Genomic DNA, 27,228 nt, shown 5'->3' with positions numbered 1-27,228 from the left:
TAATTCAACATGAGTCAACAGTTTGTACAAGAAAGGCAATAAATGAAAATCACATCAGTATTTATAACTTACCCCCACAACTTCCTTCTGGTTCACGTGTCACTTTCTGTTAACAAGGAAACAGCAGCCAGTGTGACCGGGTATAATAAACCATTGTTTTTTAAATCAGAAAGCTTGCTCCACTTGGGGTAAATGATACAGTGAGATTACAGGTGTAATTGACAGCACAGAGTCTGAAGTCAAGTGAGGTCAGGATTCATAGTTTCATCATTTCCTGGACGCTGCAGAAATGAGATCACGCCACTCCTCATCGTGCTAAAACACACCCAGTGCCCTGTGTCAGGCAGCTTTGTCACCAGTACTCGTCTTCATTTAATCCAAGCAAACGAAATGCTTCTCTCCTGGCATCTCTGCTCAGAAGTTCTCCTTGTTGAAGTAAAACTTGGTCTTCCGAGGATCCACATCTGAGTATTTGGCACATTTCTTGTCCAGGACGGTAGCCAGAACTGCAGGGCCACAGAGGAAAGTCCCCACCACGGACCTGAGGCAGCCACACAACAGAGGGAGAGGTCAATCTCAGATGTCAAACTTTGAATGGGAAAAGTTCATCAATAGCAGCAATGGAAACAAACAAGTTCCTTTTTATTAAAAGTTTTAAGTACAATTCTAAGGTTTATTTTATCCAACCTCATTCTTATATCCAAGATTATATTTGTGGTTTACGAAGAAGCTGTTGTGATCCCTCATCATGTTTCTTCTTAAGCCTGAACATTTTCCTTTTAAGTTTTAGAAAATGTAAAAAGTGAGCCACGCCCCTCGTTTTTCCTGTTGTAGTGAACGTGTCGGACTCAGACAACCTCCTGCTGCCTTCGTCACATGTGAAAGACAAACTGGAAAATGTCAAGTTTTCCAGACATTTCCCAGAGTCCATGTAGGAAACAACTTCACTGTCTACTTTTATATCCTTTAAAGACATCATGTGGCTAACCTGAGATGAAGGTTAGCCAAGGGTCTCTCACCTCTGTACAAAACTTTGATACAGGACAGGAAGAATCCAACATCTGACACTTATACAATTATATAACAATTTAAAAACGTATATTAATCTCTTACGTGGGGTTCTCTTTGCGGACTTGTTCGAACTCCTTGTCCCAGATGGGTCGGCCGTACTGAGTTTTCTGTTTGAGTCCGGTCACCACGTCCGTGTCCTCGTCGAAACGAACCGTTACGTGATTGGCCTGGGACGCGAGGAGAGAAGAATAAGAGTTACAGACATTACTTATCTGCTCTTTAGCTGGAGTGGGGTTGAATCCACTGACCCTGACATGCACCTATTTGTCAGTATTTGGAAATAATCTTGTCACTTACTAGCATTACTGACAATATGAACATTTTTTCAGATTTTCTATGGAGAAATTATGTTTGGGGGTTTTCCAGCCGTCCCATTCCTGTGGACGCAATATATTAAGAATGCCGAAAGGGGATTTCCCCAAAATGTCCACAAATGTTCACTTGGACTCAAGGATGAAGTCATTAGATTGTAAAGGTCATGTGTGTCTTAGCTCAAAGCTGTAGAGCAAACATTGACCACTGCACCTTACAGAATCAGGAATTGTGCAGGGCTGTTGGACATTTAATTTATGGCCCCTGGTTTAAGAAAACTTCCTACAGACTTGAGTAACGTGCCGTGTGGCTCGTGAACTCACGGTGCTCTGGTCCCACCCGGTCAGAAAGAGCTTGTAGGTGAGGAACTGCCCCATCCCTCTCTCCTCCATCTCTCTCTCCAGCACCTGCAGCAGGTCGGCGAACCACTCGAAGGCGTGAGTCTCTCGGCACAGCCAGTAGAAGTAGATCTGGAAACAGAAAGAAGTTGATAAATGAGCCTCTTAGTTCAAAAGAAGGTTTACAAAGCTGCTGGTGACTCATCCTCTGATGTGGGCGTTTGCTGACAGACACACTTTGTACTAGAGACAATGACAGGCCAACGCTAGTCAGTCTCAGCCGTGTGTTGTTGTGAAATCGCTGCTCAGGTGTAAATGTCAGTATCAGGTGACGCCACGAGGAAGTCTTTACCTTCCTGGTGCGCAGTTTAGGGTTGGAGTCCTTGAACTTGTACCAGATGGACTTGAGGATGGAGGCGAAGGGGGTGACTCCGATGCCGGCGCCGACCAGCATGCTGACCTCGTAGGCGAAGACGTCCTCGCTGGCTGTGCCGAAGGGACCGTCCACAGCCATCCTGAGGACAGACGATGAATGACAAGATGAGATAACAGGGGGGAGAACCAGAGACTAAACCATGAATGAGTCTTTGAAACTCGAGGAACTTGCAGGAAGGGAAACACAATGAAGTTAAAAACAAGGGAGAGAGAATAATGATCCCCACTAGGACTCTGGTTTTATTGTTTTGCTGTGTTTCTGCCAAGTGGGATCCTGTAATACTGTATACCTCAGCAACATGTCTATATGATGTATGCATGTATGGTGGGGTGTGCAGGTATGCAATGAAGGTATGAGTGGATATCATTATGTACTCACTTTGTTTTGTAAGCAGCCTATGTAGCTGCCTATTTTTGAGAAAAATATGTGCGAAGTCTGTTATTAGAGTCAATTCTCAACCATATACTACTTGTTCCTGTATAAAGAAACATGTTTAATTTGCCATGTACCATGCCTTAGAAAAGTTCAATCAAAACTTAAGTTAAAAAAAAAAAAAAAACAAGGCAGAAACTGGATGGTCGATCATATGGATTTAAGATATATATATATATATATATATATATATATATATATATATATATATATATATATATATATATACATATATTAAAATGCACATAATGAACCACAATAGTAAATCTAGAAAACTTTGATTCAAAAAGTATTTTGCAGCTTTTATCCTTTTTTTTCTAGAATTTTTTTTTGGGTTGAAGATCCAGACAAAGGGATATGTCTTTCTTTCTTTAACATTCACAGATTGTCAAGGGAATAATTCCTGGATCTTGACAGAACAAATCCTATCTGTCTTTATAATCAGCATCTATATGAAAACGTTTCTATATTAATTGTGTATTTTTAGAGGGATACAGATCTGCAGAATTTCACTTTACTGCCACAAACAAACATTTACAGTCTGAGCTGGTTCATTGAGCTCATCCCTACACCGGCTTTTATTAAACACAAGCTGTGATACAATCATCTCACCTCGAGGATCATTAAGTCGCTGCAGCTCGGGAGCTTTCGACCGTATCCTATACACATCCCTTTTTAACTCCAATAACAACACAATAATCTTTATGTTCCCCGTAATACATAAAAAAAATTCCATAACAATTTGGACTAAGTGTGATGGGATGCGATCTAAAGCCGCACAGAGGTGGAGCCACTTCACTGATCCTGTGTCATAGTTTTTTTCTCAGCTGACATTGGCAGCGGTGGTTTGAAATGAAGAGACATTTTTGCTGAAGGTGTAAAACTCATTTTAACATTAAAAACATTAATGTAATTTCTGTGGATCATTATGCAAACTAATGAATTGACGTGATTCAATCTGTGCAGGAGCATGAAATAAACCAAGAGAGTTTTATCTTTTCCTAAATGTTTGTTTTAATAGTTCAAAAGGGGCATTGTGTTAAAAAATAAAAACACAGAGCTGGTGGAGTCCTGAGTTTAATGTTGTTCATTTACTACTTTTTAATGGGATTATCAACACTAGAACGGTGTATAATGTCATGTTCAGTTAATAATGCATCGAAATAGAGATAAATCCACTGAATTAAAAAATGCACGCGTTTTCTTTTCACATTTGCTTGTGTCCTGTGTAAGTGTAACAAGGCTTCAGAAAAGATATCCTGTAATTCCCCTAAAAGTTTCAAACTTTAGCTTTGTTGGTTTTATTTGTTTAATTATAATGTATTAACATGGCTTCCTCCTCCTGGGAACCCTGCAGGGTCATCGTTGGAGCTTCTGCGGAATTATCTGATTTATGCTGATCTCAGAAGAACCAAATAGATTATTTTTGTGAATGTGTAAATTGTTCTCTCTTAAAAAAGTGCACAAAAAGGGCCGAGCTGCCTCTAAACACGAACCCAAGGTAAAGAATAATGATTTCCAACCTCAGCAGCTGCTTAGTAAAGACATATTTCTTCTGGTTTGAACTCACTTTGGCCCCTGAGCTCCCTCCGGCAGCTTCTGCACGATGTCGATGAGCTTGTCGGTCCAGTCTCCGGCCGAGCGGATGTGCACGCTGAAGAAGTCCTCCTCCGGGGCAGAGGTCATGGTGAACGGGTGCCACTCCAGCTGAGAAATGGCCGGGCAGTTGAGGAAGACGTACTGACCCACCTCCATCTTGAAGCCGCTCTTCACCAGCTGCAGCTCCAGCACCTTGGACGGCCGCATCACGATCTGTGGAGCGGAGGGAGCGGGTTAAGAGAACTTGAAGCTGCAGAGTAACCAAGGAAACCAGCAGGCGAGTCACGAATCGAACGCACCTTCCTGTATTCGACTTTCTGCATGTAGCGGATGAAACGCAGCAGACGTTCACACAGATACAGGATCATCGGGCCAATCACCCACTTCCAGGTCTGCAAAAACAGACAGGGAAATGTGATTATATAACCAACTGTTATCAAGTGAGGCTTTTTCTTGTGCTGGCAGCTGAACTAGCTGAGTAAGTTAAAAAACACAAACCCCAGGTTCCCCTCCTGCAAACTGAGGGACAGGACACTCAGGGATCAGTCCCCATTCGTCACTCCGGTCTTTGCAGAAGGTGAAGTTGTGCGCCGAACCTGTCGTGTTCTGGCTCCTCACGATGCGTCTGCGGATGAGACGAAGGAGTTTAACCAGCAGCTCGCCAAAACAACAACAACAACAAGAATCAAGATTCAAGATTCAAGATTCAAGAATTTATTATCAAATGCGGAACAATAACATTAAGCAGTCGCAGGCAATGAAAAGCTTGAGTCACAGGCTCTCTTCTAGCAATGCTCAAGTAATTACAACCAACAAAACAACAAAATTTGAATAAAATAGTATTAAATAGAATATCAAAAATTTTAAATAGAAAATAATATATATATATATATATATATATATATATATATATATATATATACAGCTGAAGAAAAAACAATAGTGCAATTATGTGCAATAGTGCAAATATTGCACAGCTCTCAAAACCACGTCTTTTCCCCCCCCTTCCCTTACCCGGCTCCGTGGAAGACGAGACCGGCGAAGAAGATGATGAAGAGATGATGTGTGTACCAGAAGACCTCGAAGTAGCTGCGCCTGATGACCTCCATGGAGGAGGTGATGATGAGGATGAGGGCCAGCGTGATGATGACGCCCGTGAGGCCGGCGATGGTGGTGAAGACAAAGTAGGTCGGGATCTGCTGCGGATTCTGAGACACGAGAAGAAGAAGATGAAGACGGAGCAGAACGTGGACACTTGGACGTTTGTTTACATGATGAGGATGAAGAGAGATTTCAGGATTTTAACCCCCAAGATTGCCAGTAACATTCTGGTGCAGATCCAGGAGTTTTTTATTTCTCTCACATTGCAAGATAAGCTGTTATTTAATGTCTTTGTTGGTTTCTCAGAGAATAATTCATGTATCTCGACAAGAAAAGGATTATTTAGGAAGCTAATATTTATCAGCATGTGGAATTCGGTGAAGCTTGATTCAATTTAATGAGACTATTGGGTCTTGTCAGAGATTCGTGCAATGCTGAGTGCCATTAGAGTCCTTGTGTGGTTTGCCAGTCAGATATTTTAATACCCAGGCATTGGCAACTGCATCAGCCACATTAACCGCCGGGATCTGGACTCAAGATGGTGACGTCTTTCTGTCTGTCAGCTTGTCCACCACTTTAATCCAGATATTACATATTAACTATTGGATGAATTGGTGCAAATACATTCCCAGACATACAGTGTTATCCTGATTTTTTAATCCAGTTCCACCCTGAAGTTGAACATTTTGGTCAAAAGAGAAACGTGTCTCTCATTTAAGAGAATTTCCACTTGGGAAGACTTTCTACTTTAATTCCACAAAAGAAAAAAAATGCTATTTTTACCCCATTACAATTTTATCATGGCTATTTTCTGGTTACAGCTTGTTTTTATTTACCATGCGTGTGGGATAAATAAAGATTTTGTGATGTTAACATTTTTATACATTTTTAAAAATGTCGAAAGCAAGAAAATATGATATTATAATTTAGATTTTCCACATTTGAGATTTGTCTGTATTTCATTGGGATAGTGTGATTCTGATAAGAGGATGAAACTTACTTCTGTGCTGCGGATGGGGTTCAGGTAGGTGGTGTTTCCTTCGTCCTCCAAGTTGGACAGAGCCGTGCTGAGTTTGTCGTAAAGACCTTGTCGGCTGTTGGTGTACCACTCCACGTTCAACAAATGTGCAATCATATGAACAGCTGTCGGAGCACAGGGAGGAGACGCGCTACATGGTCAGTCATTTGCACAGATGCCATTTTAATAACAGTGGTATGAAATTGAAAAATAAAAATCCCTAGCCTTGTACTTTTAGTGTTTTCCCAGCTAAAAAATGTGCAGTTGCAGAACTCAAGGTCCAAATTTCCTCTTATCTTTGGCAAGAAATAAGCTGAAACTCACTTAAATACACCCTGGGTCAATATTTATTTTGCTGCTCCCCCCGGCCCTGGTTCCCAAAGACAATGGTTCCACATCATGCAGGGGTAGAATTACTGGTGTCAGAGCAAACATTTAAAATGTTCCCTATCAGGATTACAAACAGATTCATGTCTAATAATCTAATAATAGTCATAACTCTGCACTGACAGCTTAATGTGACTCTCATCAACATGAGCACCATCTCAAATGTAACTTTTATTTTGATCTTTTCCAATTTTCCTCCTCAGATTTGATGTTTACACTATTAAACTATCATGTGCTGTATGGTGTTCCTCAGTGAACGGGTCTGGGGTCACTTTTGGTTTCGCCGTACTGTTTTTCCTTCCCGTAATCCTTGCATACTTTATAGTTTTATTTTCATTGTTATGCAGGTGAATCACATTTATCTGTGTGACGTTTATTGACACTATCACATTTCCTGGTGTCCTGTTTCATTAGAGCAGCTTGTCACAGGTCCAAATTTTAGTTTTTTATTCACCTCAGAAATATAGAAAATGATGATCTTATTTTTAAATCTACAGAAGCAGTTGTACCTGAGTTTATCTTCTTACATCTTGACTATAACAACAGTCCAACAACCTTTTTTGTGTCCTACCAACACACTTTGAAACAACAACAGATTGTTTTCAACTCGGCTGCTCCGCTTCCAGCTGAATTCACATCACATCTTTTTTCTGACCTCTGTAAACTGGCTCATTATCTATGTAAGAATTTTAAGGTCACATCTAAGGCCTTCGTGGCCCATTTTAACTCAAGATCCTCGGCCAGAGGTATGTCTCACTGAGACCAGGTTGTGAACTACAGGGGACACTTTGCACTCAGAGAACTGAAGCTGTGGAATGAGCTGCCCAGAGGAAACCAAGCTGGTTTGAGCCAGTGTCATATTTTCAGTCAAGCATTTCTAAGTTTTTCCAGAGCTGTTTGGCTATTTCAAATTTTCTTTTTACCTGTTTGTTTTTCTTATAGTCAAGCACTTTGTAAGTGTGTTACATATTAATAGTTATTATTATTATTTGGCTAAATCTAACCATGAGCCTTCTTGACATTTTGACCGGTGTTATGCATGGGTAGGAGAATGCGGAAAGAAAATGTCAATCTGTGCCACATCTCAAACAATAAACATGGTCTCACCTGTCATCAGTGCTATCATGTACGCCACCAGCTTGTGGAAACTTATGTTTTTGTCCAGTTGCTTCCTCACTGTTCTGCCGCAGCACTGATGAGATAAAAGAAGTGAGGAGAGTGGAAAGTCAGACATTGAGCAAGGAACACCAAACCCCACCGACTCTGTGTCCAATACAAAGGTGGTTCTTATGAACCGTGAGGTGACTCAACCCGGAGGGGATTTCACAGTCGTATACTGTTAACTGGTGATTAATTAAGCTGATACTCTTGTGCTGAAATATCACAGAATAACTCTTAAAGCCTCCCACACTGAGATTGCATGTTAATGACAGTAGCATGTAATATTGGAAAATAAAATATATAGTAACATGAAAATGAACCTAACCCTATTCGAACATTAGAATGAAATATGGCTATAAAATGTATAAATACAGCAGAGAGCCAGGGAGTGTCACTGTGGAATCATCACAGATCTGATTCAGGCCAAGCAGTCAAACTAGTTTGTGGGATGGCTCAGATTTACTAGTCAGGGCGTCGCTCCGTGGTTTGATATGTTATTATGATGATGATGTTACCATGAAGGAGCCGCGGCACAGAGACAGCAGGTTCCTGCACACCGGCAGCAGGATCAGCGTGCAGTTAAAGTTCAGCACGGCTGCAGGAGCTCTGGCCCAGGCCAAGGCGGGCTGAAAGAAATCACACATATGATCCATAAATCAAATAAGTTTGCGGTTTCAAACTACTTTTGTGTGTCTCTCCTGACGCAGCCAAAGAGAGATATGAACACATAGTTTAATATGATTAAACCTTAAAGGCAACATGTTTGAATTTTTAAGAGGAAAAACAGATACTAGAGAAAAATGCAAGGAACAGAGAAATCCAGAACTTTTCCAAATGATCAGCAGAAATAAATTATTATTTAAAACTCGTTTCTAACAATTGAAATATACTCATATTATACAGTACAACAGTATCTATAAATCATAACTTCTCTGCAGAACAGTAAGTTGTATTACTTTGAGGGCATTTTGCTGATACTAGGACTTGCAATATTACTTTATTGAATTGGCACTTTTGCTTGAGTAAAACCTCTGAGCAGTGATTACACAATGAACCACATCTGACCCAGTTCCTCTGAGGACGAGCTGCGGGTTTCCCCCGGACTCACCCCTAGCAGGTGCCGCGTGTAGTAGAACTGATCTCCCAAATCATAGAAGAAGTAGAACCAGAGGAACAGGAAGATGTTGATGGCCATCCAGACCACCTGCACACACAAACCACAACACAACATCAACACAGACTCACACAAGGGGGAGGGCATGCTAATCCTACATCGTAAAGACTTGGCACTGACGCTCACAGATTATTTGGACACTTTGGAGCAAACATGGAGACTCCTGACGTGTGAGTGCAGAGAACTCACCAGGATGAAGGAGCTGAGACCATGGTTGATGATGCAGTTCGCCATGATGAGCACGTTGTGTTTACCAGCAGCCTCGTCCTCCGCATCTTCCACCTGCCCTGATGCGTGTTTTTATTTTAACCCCTCACTTCCTGACTCCTCCCCCTCGCACAGGTGACGTGGGACACGGAGCAACACAATCACGGAGGAGCTGAAGAGCCACATTCCTTCCTGCTGGAGCTGCAGGCTCTGCAAACGCACGTCTCAGCTGCAGGAATGAGGAAGTGGGTGTCACAACCCCACTCCTCTGCCCGGTAATGCAATTATCATTAATCTTACAGGGAAAGATATCAGTGCAGTCGTGTTGCACTCGGATAATAAGGAAACACAATAAGGGTTTAGACATTTCATTTTATTTTAGTTTCAAGTAACACAGGAGTAGTCAAATCACGAACACGTATGTGACAAAACATAAAAATTCAGCAAAAAAAGTGAAATCGCTTCAGTGTAGCAGAAGAAGCTCATTCAGTGTCACTCTTCTTAAGGCCTCATCTAATGTAACTTTCATATTCCCTTTAGACAGAATATTTTACAATGACCTGTCGATTCTTTTTTATTTAATAAAACCTTAAAAACCAGACCGGACAATGAACAACACAAGGCATTCATCACAGCAGGTTTATGCAGGTGTCAGGCATGAGGAAGAAAAAGATTGTTGTAACCTTTCCTTTCCTTCCGGCTTTTTGTAGTGTAGTGTACATGCAGCCGTGTGCAAGGAGACAGGAGACAGGAGACAGGAGACAGGAGACAGACTGGGGCTCGTGCCTGTCGGTCTCTCTTCGGGCACTTGGATCACACTTGGCACGTTTCCCTACACACCTGGCTCCGGCCTGTACCTGACACGCTGCTGCTCTCTCAAGGCGGCCTTTGTGCATTGCTGCTTATATCGACACATTACATTCTTTGGTAAACCGGGGCTTCTTGGGGCCCTAAAGTGAATGTAATCATTCTTAATAAAGACATCAGGCATTGACCTCAATCCCGCACAGAGAACCATGCGAGAACTGGGTGAAGTTTTTTGTTTTTGCACTTAAAAGAATAAAAAGGCAGAGTGTTTGTTCTCCGACACCTCATTTACACAAAGACACAAACTCATTCTGGTTTTTGTGGGAGACTACTCCAGGTCTTGTTTCGGCGCCACCGTCATGCCTTGCTATTCCCAGGATGCATTTCTACATTAGAGAGGTTGAGTTCAGTACATGTGATTCAGCAGAAAGCCCCTCTCAGGCTGCTTCCATCTTGTCCTCCACAATCGCGGTATCCCGCTGCCCGACCAGATGCTCCTGCGGCCCCTCCGACACCAGCACCATGGTGGCAGCGGTGGAGTAAGAGGACGGCATCCTCCCGGTCTCCGTGCGGCTCCCTGAACGGCAGCAGACACCGTGCAGGCCGTCGTGGATGTTGTGCTTGAAGAGGCGCCGGCAGGGGTGGCAGAACTGATAGAAGATCAGCATGAAGAGCACGGCCATGCTGTAGCAGACCAGCAGCTGGACGCACAGCAGGGGGGCGCACACGTACTCGTAGAAGTCCGACTTGTAGAAGTACCAGAGCGCCACGAGCAGGAAGTTCTCCAGAAAGCGTCCGAAGTAGTACATGGCCAGCCGCTCCCAGTGCTGCTTCCTCTCGATGAGCTCTCGGTGGGAGAGGTCCAGCTGCACCGCCGACCAGCAGAAGATGTTGATGCAGGCGTAGAGCAGCGTGAACATGCACAGCACCACCGTGGTGCCCAGCTTGGAGAAGTTCTTCTCCACGTTCTCGGTCAGCGAGCCCTTCTTGGCCCAGAACTCCCCCCAGGGCAGGAAGAAGAAAAACAGCAGGTTGGCCAGGACCACGAGGACCACCCAGTGAGTGAGCGCCGAGCTGAAGAGAACCAGGGCGGTGATCCGGGTGGCGATCTCCAGCCCTCGCCACACGATCATGCACAGGTAGGCCAGGGGACGCAGCCGCACCTTGTAGTCGTCGTACCGGATCTGGATGGCCAGCACGCTGCAGACCAGGGCCCCGTAGGTGATGGAGATGAGGGTGATGACCATCAGGGTCACTGTGAACAGAGACGGACATCACCTGTTAATCCTTTAATGGCAATACCAGAAGCACATTGAAGAAGATGTCAATGTATGAAACCTCTGCTGAAGAGTGAATGCAGGAATTAGTGACCCCAAAAAAGGTCAGGTGGTTCAGGTTGTTGTAAAGTAAGAAGGGTCAAGAATAAACTGCTGAAAATTAAATTCAAGACAATCAAATGTTAAACCTCTAAACAGAAAACAATTATGAAAAATCCAGGAGATCAGAAAGGTCCACTTTCATGCATTTTGAGCATTTTCATGCATTTTTTCGTGGCTCAGGAGGTAAAAGGGGTTGTCCACTATAAAGAGGGTCGGTGGTTCGATACCCAGCCCCTCCAGCCTGCATGCTGAAGAGTCCTTGCACAAATTACTGAACCCTAAATTGCCCCTGGATATTGTATAAATGGTGGGTGATAGAAAAAGCGTATAGTGCCGATGGGTGATTACACTGCATATTTTATTACTTTTGAGTAGTAATAAAAGTGAAAGTGAAAGACTATTTTCCACGGAACACTATCTTGTCTCAGTTTACTCTGATGCATCTCTCTCTACTTTATTATCTGATCAACAAAAAGCCACTGCAGACCCCGGCTTCCTCAGAGCTGCGGACAGAGATCCATAAAACAATTAGAGCTAACTTTATTATGAGGTTATATGAGGTCATTCAAAGATATTCCACCTTAACTGCAGTACCTACACTGTGAAACCGGCTGTGAAACTACATTTTATTTGTGCAGTTCTCATTTAAAGGTGCTGATTCACCTGTTGACCTCACAGAATATTAAGTTTGAAGCCGTTTTAGAAGCGTTTCCACCATGACAGTGGAACAGTAGCACTTCAGCCCATCAGTCGTCCTTACTTCTCGTGGGGAGGAAGTATTTCTCCTGGATGCTGGCGTACAGCTGGAGGGTCAGCTGAGGCGTGGAGCCCAGGAAGGCCTGGATGACGGCCGTGCGCTTGAAGGCGTTCCGGTGAGCGGCCAGGTTGCGCTCCGATTGGCCGATTTCCCACTCGATGGGCATCCTCTGGCCCTTCTTCAGGCTGATCTTCCTGGAGATGGTGACGTAGGGCTCCTCCTCCTTACCCGCCCTGAAGTAGACCAGGAGAGCCTCGACACACCTGAGGGCGAGAGAGAGGAGTAACGGTTAAGCACCAACAGGGGGCAGTACAGTGCCATGTTTCAGTTAATGGCACAGAGGACTGGATGGGAGGATGTCAGGTTGTTATCATCATGGGGAGGAAGTGAATAAAGTGTAGAAACAAAAATGAAAATGTTTTCAATTACATCTACAAAAAATGTGTTTGTGAACCAGTGAATAATGTGAGAGCAGTAAAGTTTACAGAACAATTCTTGACTTTTTATCATTCTTATGCTCCTGTGTTTTACTGCTTCATATTGGATGCCTTCATTTCCCTCTGGATCAATAACGTATCTTCTCCCCACCCCCCCACACGTCCATCTAGAACAAAGCTACAGATCAGGATAAACACATCAGCAGTTTGGTGTTGCAGCTTGTTTTCAGTCTAAAAACATGATATCTTTAAATAAGTACATTTGTCATGAGCACAATGTTTAACTTGGAAAAGTGGCGTCATGAGAAACCCCCACCCCCACCCCCCTGCAATCTCAGCAAAGCAAACACGAGCAGGGAAGTGAGGCTCCAGCAGAGGGCAGTGAGAAGAAAGAAAACCCTGTTCCCTCAGGCCTGCAAAGTGGATGAAGTGAAAATCACTGGGTGTGGTTCTCCCAACCTTTGCAAGGTAAATGAGGTGAATGCTCAGACGGAGATTCAACATGTTTCCCCTCCACAGCTGAGTAGAGAGAGTCAGTTTAAGAGGAACAAAGAAGAAGAAAGTGACAGAATCCTAAAGAAATATAGGATCTATTGAGTTATTTCTACAGTTTGAACTTAAATTATAATTTCACACCCCCCATTTCCAAGGAGCAACGAGGGAAACTACCTAAACTGGAAGTGCAAGCATTTCACCCGCCAGCGACAACACGGCAGCGTCCTAATCCCTTCATTATACTTTGAAAAACGCCGTTAAACTCTGAAGTCCTGCACATCTGCATTCAACACACACACACACACACAGTCCTATGAGGATTCCCACTGCTGCACAACATCTCACATCACCGTGCTGGAATGTTTCTTCCTTTTACCCCACAATCTCCAGCTTTGGTCCCACATTAATCTGCCTCTCCGTGTGCTGTCCTGAACCCTGTGGAGCCAGCACTCAGACATTCCCCTCCCTTTGCTGCTTCAGCTGCTACTCACTGGTCTTTTGACTCCCAGTGCACAAACACAGCACAGTGCCAAGCTTCCTCACCGGGAGCCTGAGACTGCAAATCTTCTTGTTTTGTAAGCAGACTCTTTATAGCTACACAAACTGATTCTCTGTCCCAGGCTGATAACAGACGGATGAGAGCAGTTTCAGTGGGTTAGGTTTATAACGGAGTGAAGGAGAGAGATCACAAAACCCTGATATGCTCACATCTCTCCCTGGATATGTGGCTGCATGAAAGCCTGAGGTGGAAATACCATGGTTGCAGGCCTTGAGCATTTTTCTGAGAGGCAGACTGAATTTCACTTAGTGGAAGAAAAAAAGAACAGCGTGACTTGATGAATGCATTAGCTCAACAGAATCAATACACTCGCTTCCGAGGCAGCATCCTATGGATTCATAAGAAGGAAACACGTCTGCTGCTGTTCTGAATTTGCCGTTTAAACCTGCAGCCGGTTTCCTCTTTGTGTGTCACAGTCGTGTGGACTAAGAGGAACTGAGACAACAGAGATGCTCAGATTGTCTCGAGTCGAGGGCAGCATTCAGGAAATTCTTTTGACAGCTCTTCAGCAAGATCATCCTGTTTTGGTCACTTGAGACTAAACCTCATCAGAGTATTCACTGACACGGCCTCGACAGACAGTGGAGACACAGAGACGCACAACAAGACAATGTGCATGTCGAGACTGGTTCGAGCTGAGCTGAGTAATTATATAGTTTCTGTCTCTGCTTGAGGAAGTATGATCTTATACTTAAAGCAGTCAAGCCAAGACAAGGTCCACCCTGTGGCACACCCCCCCGCACACACACCTTGAGTTGTCACAATGTCTGCATGTCACATTATTACAATTGTAATCCTCAAATTTCTCTGAATTGTTTCCTATTGTTTGCCTTCAATTTGTCTTTTTGTAACTTGTTAAACATGTTTACGTGCAGTTGTCTCCAGAAAGTGTGACTCAAGATTCCGCTTTTTGATGTCAGATGTGGTTTGTTTGCGGTGAAGCAACAAGATCAGCAATTACACCATCACTCTGCCACACAGGAAAACTACCATCTGAGCCAAAGAGGAGCCGAGTTGACTTGTTTACAACAAAGCTGCATCGAAAAGAAGAAGAGGAAAAGAGGAAGGGCAGGGAATAAAATAGAACAGAATGAACTGTAGTGTAAACACAGTCTGGGCAACATGGAGTCTCTTCTTTCAGTTTCCATGTAAGTCCAGCGTGAAATATTTATATAAATTCCCATTTCTTTTCCTTCTTCCTCAAGTGGGAGTTCAATGAGTCTGAGGAGACAACACCCTCGGTAAAAGGCCTCGAGCTTGTATATGACATTAAGGTGGACTGTACTTTCAGATCTGGTTGAACTATAAACATTCATAGCAGTATATGCTGGAGTTCTTTAGTCTTTTATAATTAACTCACTATTTATTCATGTTTTCTTTTCTCTTTCTTTGTCGTCTTATAGTATTTATCTCTTATTTTTTCTGTCTCTCTGTTATGTCTTGTGTGTTTTTCTTGTATTGTTGCTATTAGTGTATTATTCTTTTCAATAATTTACAAGTTCCGTTATTTTTGCTGATGTCAGTTGTACTGCAAGCCCAAATTAAGAAAATCTTCCAGCCTCAGAGACGTCACTGCTCAGTCTCACTCACGATAACATATAATTGTCATGGCTGACTTAAGCCCCTGGCACTAGCAAAGCAGTTTTGCAGAGACGTGTGCAGGATCCAACACCAGCGTTCAAGTCTGACACACGCAGCTGCTTTTGGTTTTAGACGCTCACATTTTTCAGCTGGACCTGAATCCTTGATATTTGAGTTTGTTCAGGCTTCTTCAGCAACTGAGACTAAAAGTTCTGGTTGAAATCTTTAAATCAGCTCTTGGTTAAAAAAAATCTGGATTTCCACAAAGCAGCAGGTTGGAAACTGGTTAGAAGCGACTGTTGGGGTCATTGGGTTGAGTCTCACTGTTTCCTACTTGTTTGACAACACAAACAGAAAAACATGTAAATGAGAGCAACGGATTAAGGCCTGAAGCCAGATGATATAACACTAACTGCGAAAATGAAGCAATGATGCAATCAATATGCTTGTCAACCACTTCTTAAACAGGTTTTACCTACTTTCCACCGGAGGCGGCTGTCTACTGCTTTCCAACAACATCTTCAGTTCTCACCTTGTTACTCTTAAATGTTTTATTAACATCTTTATTTTGATAAGCACTGGCCCTGTATCTCTGTATCGTCTGACCAAAGATAACTCATATAGATTGACAATAAACATACCACTAGTGTAGTTTCATCAAGTTCCTCACATTGAAAGTCTGACATAAATACAAATATATTCTACAAAGAGCAGAAGGCTTAATATACTTGAGGATGAAATTGACACCAGAGCTGCACACAGGTTTATCTGAAGGACTTTCCCCTGGGTGGAGGGAGGGGCCATGAGCGAAGAATGAACCCATTAAATGTCATGTTGATCCAGGGTGGACCCAGTTTGTTCTTGAGCGGTTACCCATTGTGAGGGAAGACGGTTATGTTTTTTCATTTTCATTTTTAAAAGGACTGATATCTATGAGTGTGTGCAAATTCAAACAAAAACATGGATCTACCAGGGACTGTTTGGTGGGAGGCTGCGCTCTGCTGAGTTTCTAATGTGTTGATTTCTAATGTTCCAGGGCTAAATCCCCTTAATACCCTGACCTTGGTCCAGATATAGCAGGAACTGTAGATGTGTAGAGCATCTGACAGGAGAGTAAATACTGTGAACGTGCTGAAAAAAGCAGGAATTACACACACAGACACACACACACCCACACACGTTTCGATACTTGACACAACAATAAACTCAGATCAAAACTGCAGCTCAGCAATAAAAAAAAGGTGACTTCCTGCCCTTTGAGAGGAATCACAAAGAGCTGTTGTGTTTCTTCTGTAGTGCTCAGGAAGCATTATCTACATCTTTATTTATATGGCTGATAGCAGCTGTTAAATATTTTCAACTGGTATATTTTAAGGTGCACTGACAAGAGTTATTCATGTGCCTTTTAGCAACACTTTGTCCTGCACAGTATTTTTCCTGTGGCAATTAAACTGCAACCGAAGACAAGACTGAAGCTGTTTTGTTTTTTTTGCCCTATAAAAGAACACACCCTTCAGGTCGCTCGGTTATTGGCTCTGTGAAATCATAGCAGCACCTCGGGGCGTAGTGCTGCCGAATCGAAGTTCAGAGAGAAGGTTTCAGGTCCTCGCCTACGTCTTCCTACGTGAGTCACGGTTCACCAAACACGTTTCTCAGCTGAGATCAAGCGAAGCCTGCAGTGTTCAAACAAACACCCTCCTGAGACCCAACCAGAACTTCTTCTTTACACAAACTCCTATTGCGACTTTTACCACACATTTGCAGATGCATTGCATTTGTGTTTCCACACTGTGGCCTTTTCAGACAATATCAATAACCTCTTTTTGACCCCACTCCCTCTGATCCACTCCGGCCCGACCGGCCTGCAGCCACCAAGGCCTTCGGGTGCCATAATCCTCCCATGAGGTCATACAACTGAGTGGTGCACAAGCTATAAATATGAAGGATGTGTTTACCAGGAACGGACGCCAGCTCTGCAGTGTCATTTGACGGCCTGATTGTGAGTCTCGACTGCGAAGGAGCTCCGCTGTGATCAAGACAACGTGATCAGGGAAACTTCAAATTAAAAGAGGAATATTACAGGGACGGCTGCCTGCTCTGAAGTCGAGCCATATCTTGATGCTTGTGATGTGTGGGAGGTTGTGACGTTCAGTGATCCCTCCTGTTCTACACAGTCGACCAGACTTCCATCTGGACTGTGATTCAGCTCAGCTGCAGTGTTCAGTCAGAGCAAGAACATTTATTCAACCAAAGATATGGTGGAAAATTACAGAAAGATAAAACGCCATCCACAGCTTTGCAGAGCCAAAGCTGATGGTGAGATGAGATCTAAGACATCAGCAATAAATCAGTAAACATACAGTGTAAACATAAGGAAATATAAGTATTATATACAAAGTGAATAACTCGGATCAGTGGTGATAAATAACTGCATCATGTAAGCACCCTCTCATGCTAATAGCTGAGTTTGTATCCCATTCACTGTGCAACACTGTAAACTGAAAACTTGAAGTTCCATAGAGACAATGACACAATCTGATGAAGGGCTGCAACCGAGGATTGTTTTCATTTAAAAATGAATCCATCAGTTACTCTCTCATTTTCCTACTTTGTCTCCAAACACATCAGAGAATAGTCAAGTGATGCAGATTTCTAAGAATTCAAGGTGACGCCCAGAAACTCCCTAAATCCAAAAGATATTCTTCAGTGTAGTTTGCTGCCCTGCAAAACGTTGGATATTTTTGTTTCGAAAAATGACAACAGTTACCAACAAAAGTTCCTTGCTCATTGATTAATCATCTAATTAATGCAGCTCTACTATCTCACATATTGATGAAATGCTGCTGTATCATAATCACAATTCAGAGTTCACTGTGGCTCTTTAATCCACTCAGCCCAGACGGCCAAGTGTGTAGCCCATTAGGCGTGAATGGAAAGGGGAAACAGCAGCTCCGGTAAGTGGGACAGAAAAGCACAAATGCATCAGTGAGATACAGTGCAGGAGTAATAACAATTTATTGGGAAAATTGAAGTCAGTCAGTAGGGACTAATACTTAGATAAGTTTGGAGCTACTTGGACTGAAGTTGTTTTTAGATACTTTTACAGCTACTTTTATTAATAATAATAAAAAAGAAAAATCCTGATGTATTGGTATCGGCTGAGATAAGATAAACTGAGTAGTGACAATCAAACCAACCATCACTAACTGCAACATTAATGTGAGGGAAACATTAATCGGCCTAATTCTTATCTTATTGTTTGATATACTGTGAATCAGGGGATCACTGATCTGAGACTTACATAAGACATCTGTCTGATACCGAATCTGTTCAACTCAATTCAATGGATTTATTTAAGGAAGCATCCTCCTAAAAGTGTTTGTGAAATACTGCACGTGGTTTTGCATGATGAGTGCTTTTGTTATTTTAAGTATATGTTCGTGCTGATACTTGTATTGTACGTGCACGTGTATTTTCACTTCAGTAAAATTGGGAATGCAGAACTTGCAGCAGAGCTCTGGTATTTGTTAAGTAACCGTTCTACTCACTGCCTCGAATCTTATGTATAAACTGCTGAGTGAAATGTAAACACATTGAAGAAGACCACAACAATCTGAGGAAATGATCATTTAAAGGTTCTGTGTGTAGAATCTAGCGGTGAAGGTTCATGTGAAGTTCATGTTCAGCTGCAAGTTTCATGTTGCAGCTGAAGACCCCTCACCTCAGCCTCTCCTTCCAAACAGGATAGAGAACCTAAATATAAAGTATATAAATGCAAAGGGCCCATTCCAGGCTGAGGAAAACAAATATTCATACACACCAGTGAAAACATCACTAGGATTAACACATATTATATTATATATATTATACTGTATTACATTGCATATTGCAATTTGACACTGTTCACTGTTTTGCTTTTTGCATTGTGCACTTTTTATATCTTTTATATATTTTTATAGATATATTTGTCTAAATAAATGCTACCTTGTATAAATATAAGAAAAAGTGAGTAAATAAGAAGTAAATAGTGAGTAAATATATATTGTTTTTTTTATTATTATTATTGTTTTTCTTATGTGTGGTGTATTTATTGTGTTTTTATGTTTCTATGTTCATTGTATGCACCAATAACCAGAGCAAATTCCAGGTGGGTGTAAACCTACTTGGCAATAAATACTTTCTGATTCTGATTATTTTATATTCAATTTCTGCCAATAGATCCATTTCACCTAAATCTGAACCCACTGGACCTTTAACATCCAACCCGACCCCCACGCACCTGATGACCGGGCCGAGCAGCAGCAGGTGCAGGAAGAGCACCAGGGGCCGGTCCCGACCCAGGTCCCGGTGGATGAAGGTGAGGGTGAGCTGGATGAGCACGGCGGGCAGCAGCATGAAGAAGATGGTGGAGCTCATCCAGGCCAGGTCGTGGGTCTTGCGGTACTTGCTGCACAGCACGGCGGCGGAGATGAACTCTGCGCAGTAGAGGACGGTGGCCAGCACCACGCTGAAGGGAGGCCGGACCCGGGAGTGGTTCACCACCAGCAGGACCCCGGTGCCCGCCATGGAGGAGCCGTCCTGCTGCTCCAGGTCCGAGATCTCCCGCTCCTGCTCCCGCTCCATGGTCGCCTCGCACGATGATGTTAGGGGAGAAAAGTTTGGACGTCGACGTGAACGAGTCCCGATCCACAGAAACCCACTTTGAGAGTTCGTTCCCTGCGATGAGTCGTTTCCCAGCAGCTTCCCACCGGGGTGATCACGGCTGGTTCCTCGGTGGATTCATCTCCACGGTTCGGCTGGGTCGCTGCTCCTCTGCGGGCTCTCAGTCTCCTCCCCGCGGCCACTTGTTGTATGATGTCCCGGCGACACCGGCCGCTGTGGCCCCGGTGAAGCCCGGAGCAAAGCCCGGAGGAATCCACCTGAAGCCCGGAGGAATCCACCGCACAGGGAGCAGGATCGGGAAAGTTCAGCCTTGCTCACGGAGTCGAGTCAGGACAGAAGTAAACCATCGTCCTGACTGTCATCGACTGGGCTGGGCTGGAGTTTGAATATTAAGCCTTGTTTCGTGTTTAAAAGGACCGAGGCTTGGTCCGGCTGTAGCGGCGTGTGGGTGGTGGCTGTGCGGGGTCAGGGTGCCTCCGTATCGGCGGCAGGGAGAGCAAGAATCATGGCAGCTGCGGCTCGGAGAGGCACTTCCGGTGTCAACAGAACCTGCCTTTACACGGTGGATCAACAAAGGCAGCAAAGGCAGCTGCCAGACAGCTTCTGCCTGTGTTGTTGCACTGTCTGGGAGAAACTCAAGCTTTTTGTGGTTTATTCAATGAGATATATATATTATATTGGTTTATGAAAGTTTATTAGATAGTTTGTTAGCTCTGGGGTTGGATTTCAAATGAATCAATAAAAGTTGATCATGCATATGGATCTGATAGATGTGGAGCTTTTCTTGATTCATTTTAAATCCAGCTGGTTTATGATAGTTTGTTAGTTTGATAGTTTGTTAGCTCTGGGGTTGGATTGAAAATGAATCAAGAAAAGCTCCATATCTATCAGATCCATGTGCATGATCTTTGTGTGTATGGATGGGTAAGAACTCAAAGACTGTGCTGACTGAGTAGACTGTGATAAACCGAAAGACAAATTTAAAATATTTGTCCTTCAATTCCACATAAGATGGTGAATAACTCCATGATAGCAATGATGCACAGAGATGTATCAATTTATTGACTACAACTGTACCAAAGTAGATGGAAATACCTCAAAGGAACAGAATTTTAGTAAAGACAGGACCAGGCACACTGTACATTTATATTTATGTTCTCTCTGGGCTTACTAAATGTATTCAGTGTTTTTGTGTATCAAGACCGCAAAGAGAGACTCACAACATTTAACTTTCCAATTGAAAATAAACCATTTACAGTTTTATTTACTATCATAAGTTGACTTTGGCCCAAATGTTTTTCCTTATGATGGCATGATGGGATCTCATAGGCAATCTCCGAGGACTCTTACAACTCTTAAATACACTAACATCCATACGAACACTTAAAATAGATTCATTGTTACTCCTTTAACTTCAAAATATTTGTATACAGCATTGTCTCTTGTAGTGGCATATTGTGTCAGTGATGGTAAATGTTAATGAAACCTTAAATAGGGTGACAGAGCTGCAATAACAGACACAAACAGCAGGTATTACATGTGTCAAAGATAGCAAAGGTATTGCAGTAAGGAGGTTAAAGTGACTTTAATATTAAAACATATTTGAAGTTCTCAAGGCAAGAACACTAATTTGCTAAAGATACACGAATAGCAGCTTCTCGTGATCACGATCTCTTGACATTTTTAAGTTGTTAATATAGCATACACGTATCCACCACTAATATCACTTACTTTTTGAATGCAGTTCAAAAAATACAATTACTAAGCAATATTAGGAACAATAACAAGTTAGTAAACGTTCGCAAACTTTAGTCCAAATCTCCCTGAATAAGTCACAAATCAGGGCAGCTGCCTTCACATATGAGTGGCAGTTTCTATTGCCACCGGAAGCGGCTCTACGAGCTGCCGCTGCCACGATGCGAGTTCGCTGCCTCTCCGTGTCGGTCCTGCTGCCTGGGCGTCTTGTTTCCACTAAACCACTTTCAAATTCAAAAAGCTACGTATACTCAAACATAAACACGCAGCGATACCGGAAATGATGGGCGGCTGTTTCAAAGGTAAAAGGCAAAAGAGATCAGAGATAGAATCATAGTTAATTCATCCTGAAAGAATCTAATCTGATAACTCCTGCTTATTTATGATGGTTTGCATCTTTATATTTCACCAAATCCATGGTAAGACAAGATGCACTTTATTTAAAGTTTGCTGTAAAAAAAAATTGTACCATGATACAGCAGTTAAATGGAATTGTGAGCTAAACACTGAGAAAATGAGAAAAAAAATAAAGTATTAACACAAGGAGCTGTATGAGATGCAGAAACATGTGTCAGTATGAGATTAAACTACTCTGGACCCAGAGGTTTAAGCCAAATACAGATTGATATCCAACCTCCCCTTCCTGCAGATCAGCTATGTTATTGCAAAGTTAAATCAGTTGAAACCCAGAGTGAGTTGTACATAAAATGCATATTTGATTAGATAGAACTTTATTGATCCACACATCAGGGAAATTCACTTGTTTACAGCATCAGGCAGGTCAGAATGAGGAATGCCTGTGGTGGCCAGGAATCAATTGCTTAGAAGGCAGCTATACTCAACACTATACCACCAACGCTGGTTGACTGGGAGCAACAGGAAAGAAGGAAGGACCTCAGTCTCCTCAGCAGATACAGTGTTCTCTGGCTCCTCTTGTTAATTACAGTGGGATCATCATCAAACAGGTGTTTTTTTTCAAGATAATCTGCTGATCTCAAACTTCAAATGAAGGGATAGCAAAATAGTTTGGGCCCAGATTTGGCCCACATCCTACAGGTCACACATCCAGCCCCCATAGCCTGTGGAATGACGGCACTTGGGTGGTCCGCCCCTGTTCACCAGACCTGGGCGTGAGCCATAGTCATACCACATGTCAACTACAGGTGCCAAAGATAGCCTGAATTATATATATATATTTATTATTATACATTCCCCATTTACCACATGGGCTACATTTGCTATTTTACAAGTTTAGGCTCACGTCCATTTTGTTCGGGTCACAAAGAGGTCAGTGGTGCCGCATCATTGCCTGAAGTGACCCACATCTGCATGCTGTCTGGGGAGTAGTCTGTAATGATGTGTCTCATTAACCTGGTGTACACAACGTTACACACTCATCATATGTGCACACACACAATACAAAGTCATGGCTAACACATTAGTATTAGTTTGTCTACAGAGATGTTTGTTTTCTAACAAGTTTCAGCTCTCAAACAGCTTTCAGGTTGTGCCTCCAGCTGCAGGAAACATCACAAGTAAACGGAAAAGTCCTCAATCAATATTTGCTGTCACCACCCTTCGCCTTAAGATCAGCACCGCTCCTTAGTACAGTTTTTAAAGGATTCTTTGCAGGTGGTTTGTTCAACACATGTTGGATAACTTATAAGTGGGTCTGTCTCTTCATGTGATCCCAGGCTGACTCCAAGAGACCTCAGTAGGGCTCCTTGTTCTTTATGAGTCCTGCTGTATGTTTGGGGTTATGGTTGTTGTGCTGCAGAGTGGTGCTCCATGCTCCATGCCCTTAAAATTTCACACTTACAGACCCTTAAAAAAGTTGTTATCCAAGTGCCATTACAAAACTTGACCATAGGCAATAATGTAATGTGTCTGTATATTACAATTTGTACCACTGGGACATTTCATTTTCTTGTACTGTAATTCATTGTTTTTAATCTAAACATCTGAAGTGCCTTACAACTCTGGTACAGTAATGCACAAGTGTACTGAGATGAAATATAAACGTGAAAATAAAGTAATATATGTTGGACGATGAAAATGATTTCAATAAACCTCCAAAGTTTAACCTAGTACATTAACCCAAGTACTAATCTTGATTACAAAAGTACTATACATGCTATTTCCATGGAGATATTGCGCCTCACAGTCTACATTCATTCGTAGTTATTAGTTGATAAAAAATGTTTGCAGATTCACATATGATAAGAAAATAACATAATAACCAAATGAACAAAATATGATTGAAAAGTAAATTCTGATGTATCCAGTGGCATATTAATAAATAAACCTTTGCTCCCACATACAACAATAAATTGATGTACATATTAATGCAGCAGTAATTATCATCCAATATATTTTTTTCAGAAATTTGTCATTTTGCATCAATGATCACTTTGGTCATTATGTTCATGTTTGGTACATAGGACATTTTTGCAGCTAATACATTTGTACTTCTACTCAAGTAAAATTCTGAATGCAGGACTTTTGCTTTGCAGTTGAACGTGTGAGCTACAATATCACATGGTTAAAACAAATTAATTGCACTGAGAGGAGAATCTGGGTTATAGAGTTGCGAATATTCCAAAGTGCAGGCATAGTTTTGGACATACTTACAGCAATTGGAATAGAAACAGTATATTAGGACCATGTGGGCCAGGTTATTTTCAGCAGCTCAACATGTGGTAGCTTATATACACCACTGAGGCTTTGAGGACAACTACAACTATAACTACTGCTACTTTTAGAAGGTCAGAGTTTTAAAATCTCATATGCTCCTGAGTCCAACTAAAATTATCAGCAAAAAGAAGATAAGAAAAATATATAATAATCTAATGTAAATTGATCAGAGCACTTTGAAAACTGTGTTTTCTCACAGCATATTCTCAGATTTCTCACCATCAGTAGTTCAGTGTAGTGTTATCACATACAGTACTCGTCCTGTCCGAATGGAAACACTGTAGTGGGCTGGCGAAAGGATATCAGTTGCTCTGCACGTCCATTTTTAGTTTCCTGCAGCAGAGTGGACTTGGAGTGACCTGCAGGCCTGTGAGAGAAGCAGCTTCATGAGCAGGTGCAGGCCACACACACACACACACACACACACACACACACACACACACACACACACACACACACACACCCACACACAAACAAACACACTGAATCAGTCATTCAAATTCACTCAATCATCTCATTCACTTTTTTACACTGTCACTTCCTCCTAATGAAATGATCCGTCACGGCTACATGTTCCGGGAGAACAGAACCAGTTTGTTCAGCTACTAATGCAAACAAAGATCGTCTGTTTGTAAAGTGCATGAGGAGGAAAACATTCTGCGGTGGCATACGCAACGTTTCCATTTCAAAACACTGTGTTGCTTGGATCAATGTCAACATGACCTTTCACCATCAACTATGCTATTTTTCACTAGAGAAGAAGAATCGATTTCTGAAAGAGCTCACGGCGCGACAACAAAGCTGCAAAATCACTTTTTTGTGTTTATTTCACTGCGGATGGTTGTGTAGCGTCAACACAGCTCGCCACAACCATCCCGGCCCCCTCCTGTCTGATCACATCTCATCTGAGTCGGTCACAGGAGCGAGACGTTGTGGAGGGGGTCGACGAGTCCCTGCGAAGGCTTGTCATTACTAATGCATGTGGCATGGGTCGCTGACTTCAGTCTGCAGAGGCTGAATGCTCTGAGGAGATATGTGGAGATATGGGAGGAAATGGAAGACGGTAACCTCATTACAGAGCGCCAGGCACGTCCTGTACACAGCGGAACCGAGCCAGTGGAAGGAGCTGGATGTCGACAAGGCTGAAATAAACAATTTGTCCTTGATTTGATTTGTCTTTAAAGGAGTGGTTCCAAGTTTTCGGGGAGTATGTTTTTGCATCCGTGCCAAGAATGAGATAAGATGCCACTCTCATGCCTGTAGGACAAATATGGAGCTGCAGCTGGCTAGCTTAGCTTAGCATCAAGACTTGAGGCCAGAGGTGTAAAAAGTACTGAAATATTGTACTCAAGTAAAAGTACCTTTACTTTGATGACATTTTACTTAAGTACAAGTACAAGTACACATCTAAAAATCTACTCAAGTAAAAGTAAAAATTAGTTCATTTAAAATGTACTTTAAGTAAAAGTTACTTAGTTACTTCCAACAACTTGATGGGGGCCGCTCCTATACAGTGCAAAAAAGGACAAGGGGTCATAAATCCAATCCAAAAACAGTTATTCCAATTAAAGGAGAATCTTTACAAATATAAGTGCAATGACATTAAACATGTCAAACATTTAACATTAAACATGTCAACACAACATTTAAGACCTTTTGGGAGGACATGTCAAGACATGAACCACATGACAGCTAAAATAAAAAGTTAAAATGCCGCTGGCCCACTGTATATTTAAACTTTTGGTTAAACTTTGGGACCACCTTTAGAGCACTAGTCTACAAACATCTTGTTGAGTTTGAGCATTATATAGCTGTTACCTCTTTTGCGTTTGAAGGCAAACTGCTTGCTGAGATATGGCCACGGGTATTCTTCATCTGCTTTAATCTCAACTGGCGGAAAGTTTGATGCTTCTGCTTGTTGGTCGTCCGCAATATCATCCTTCTCTAGCTCTCGTGATTCGGCACCAGCAAGCTTGCATCGACTCCATCATCCACTCTATGCAGCATCTACCACCAGTGTTGTGCAAGTTCACACCTCTCATGAACTAGTTCACGATCATAGTTCACCATTTAAATTCTGAACTAGTTCATAGTTCAGTTCATTTCATAGTTTTAAGGTGGAAAGTGAAAATGAAAGACAACTTGTTTTTTAAAGAAAACTTCCATCATTACCCCTTGCCTTAAACTGTACTTTATATGTATCAATTACTATATATATTATATATATATATATAATAAATGTTTTTTTAATTTTTGCTAATTTCCACTGTTTATTTATTCATACACTGCAAACAAAAGGCACAACAAATCAAAGTTTTGATACATTTATTTTGAAATAGTTTCTTTTATTTTGAAAAGGCACTTCCTGAATAATACGGAAAAGATCGCTACTGGCAGGTGTGCCTCGCTGTTGTGCATGAACGAGTTCTTTTGAACTTGTTCATGCACAACAACTGTCTACCACTGCAGTGAGAATTGCCTTGCGCCTTGAACTATGTTTTTTTTTTACTCAGTATCGTATGTAATTTCCATAGTAGCGAAGTAAAATTCTTCAGTCAAAATCTACTTAAGTAAAAGTAAAATTACCCATTTCAAAAACTACTCAAAAAATTAAAAAGTACACAAAAAAACTACTCAATTACAGTTACGTGAGTAACTGTAATTCGTTACTTTACACCTCTGCTTGAGGCACAAGAAGGTGCAGGATCATAGACTGTATATAAAGATGGACGACGTGACAGCTCCCCAAAAGTGAAGCCAAAGTGTCTCAATCACCACCTGGTGGCTGGCTGCAGTACAGGTCGTAAATCATGCCGTCTCCATGTTAGTAGATGGCGCATGCCCCAAACTAAAAGGTTTAGGAACA

The 27,228-nt window shown here is 42.2% G+C and overlaps 2 protein-coding genes across 3 annotated transcripts; both read right to left on the bottom strand.

Moving 5' to 3' along the window:
• Position 1: 1 nt before the first annotated feature.
• Positions 2–9,263, bottom strand: nox1 (NADPH oxidase 1). 2 transcript variants are annotated; one of them, XM_061079704.1, is made up of 13 exons: positions 9,219–9,263; positions 8,964–9,059; positions 8,371–8,481; positions 7,802–7,886; positions 6,290–6,432; positions 5,203–5,396; positions 4,687–4,813; positions 4,488–4,580; positions 4,160–4,401; positions 2,074–2,236; positions 1,707–1,853; positions 1,114–1,238; positions 2–541 (listed from the first exon to the last, which is right to left on the bottom strand). In XM_061079704.1, the coding sequence occupies exons 1-13, from the start codon at positions 9,261–9,263 to the stop codon at positions 415–417; spliced, it is 1,698 nt and encodes a 565-aa protein (XP_060935687.1). In that variant the 3' UTR covers positions 2–414. The 2 variants fall into 2 exon arrangements, with proteins under 2 accessions (XP_060935687.1, XP_060935688.1); XM_061079705.1 differs by having other exon boundaries at positions 5,203–5,387.
• Positions 9,264–9,588: 325 nt separating this feature from the next.
• Positions 9,589–20,392, bottom strand: xkrx (XK related X-linked). The gene is made up of 3 exons (XM_061079708.1): positions 19,531–20,392; positions 12,183–12,442; positions 9,589–11,298 (listed from the first exon to the last, which is right to left on the bottom strand). The coding sequence occupies exons 1-3, from the start codon at positions 19,872–19,874 to the stop codon at positions 10,481–10,483; spliced, it is 1,422 nt and encodes a 473-aa protein (XP_060935691.1). The 5' UTR covers positions 19,875–20,392; the 3' UTR covers positions 9,589–10,480.
• Positions 20,393–27,228: the final 6,836 nt, after the last annotated feature.

The sequence above is a fragment of the Limanda limanda genome, chromosome 10, assembly GCF_963576545.1.
Source record: "Limanda limanda chromosome 10, fLimLim1.1, whole genome shotgun sequence".
NCBI lineage: Eukaryota > Metazoa > Chordata > Actinopteri > Pleuronectiformes > Pleuronectidae > Limanda > Limanda limanda.
This window is presented reverse-complemented; position numbering and strand designations above follow the sequence as displayed.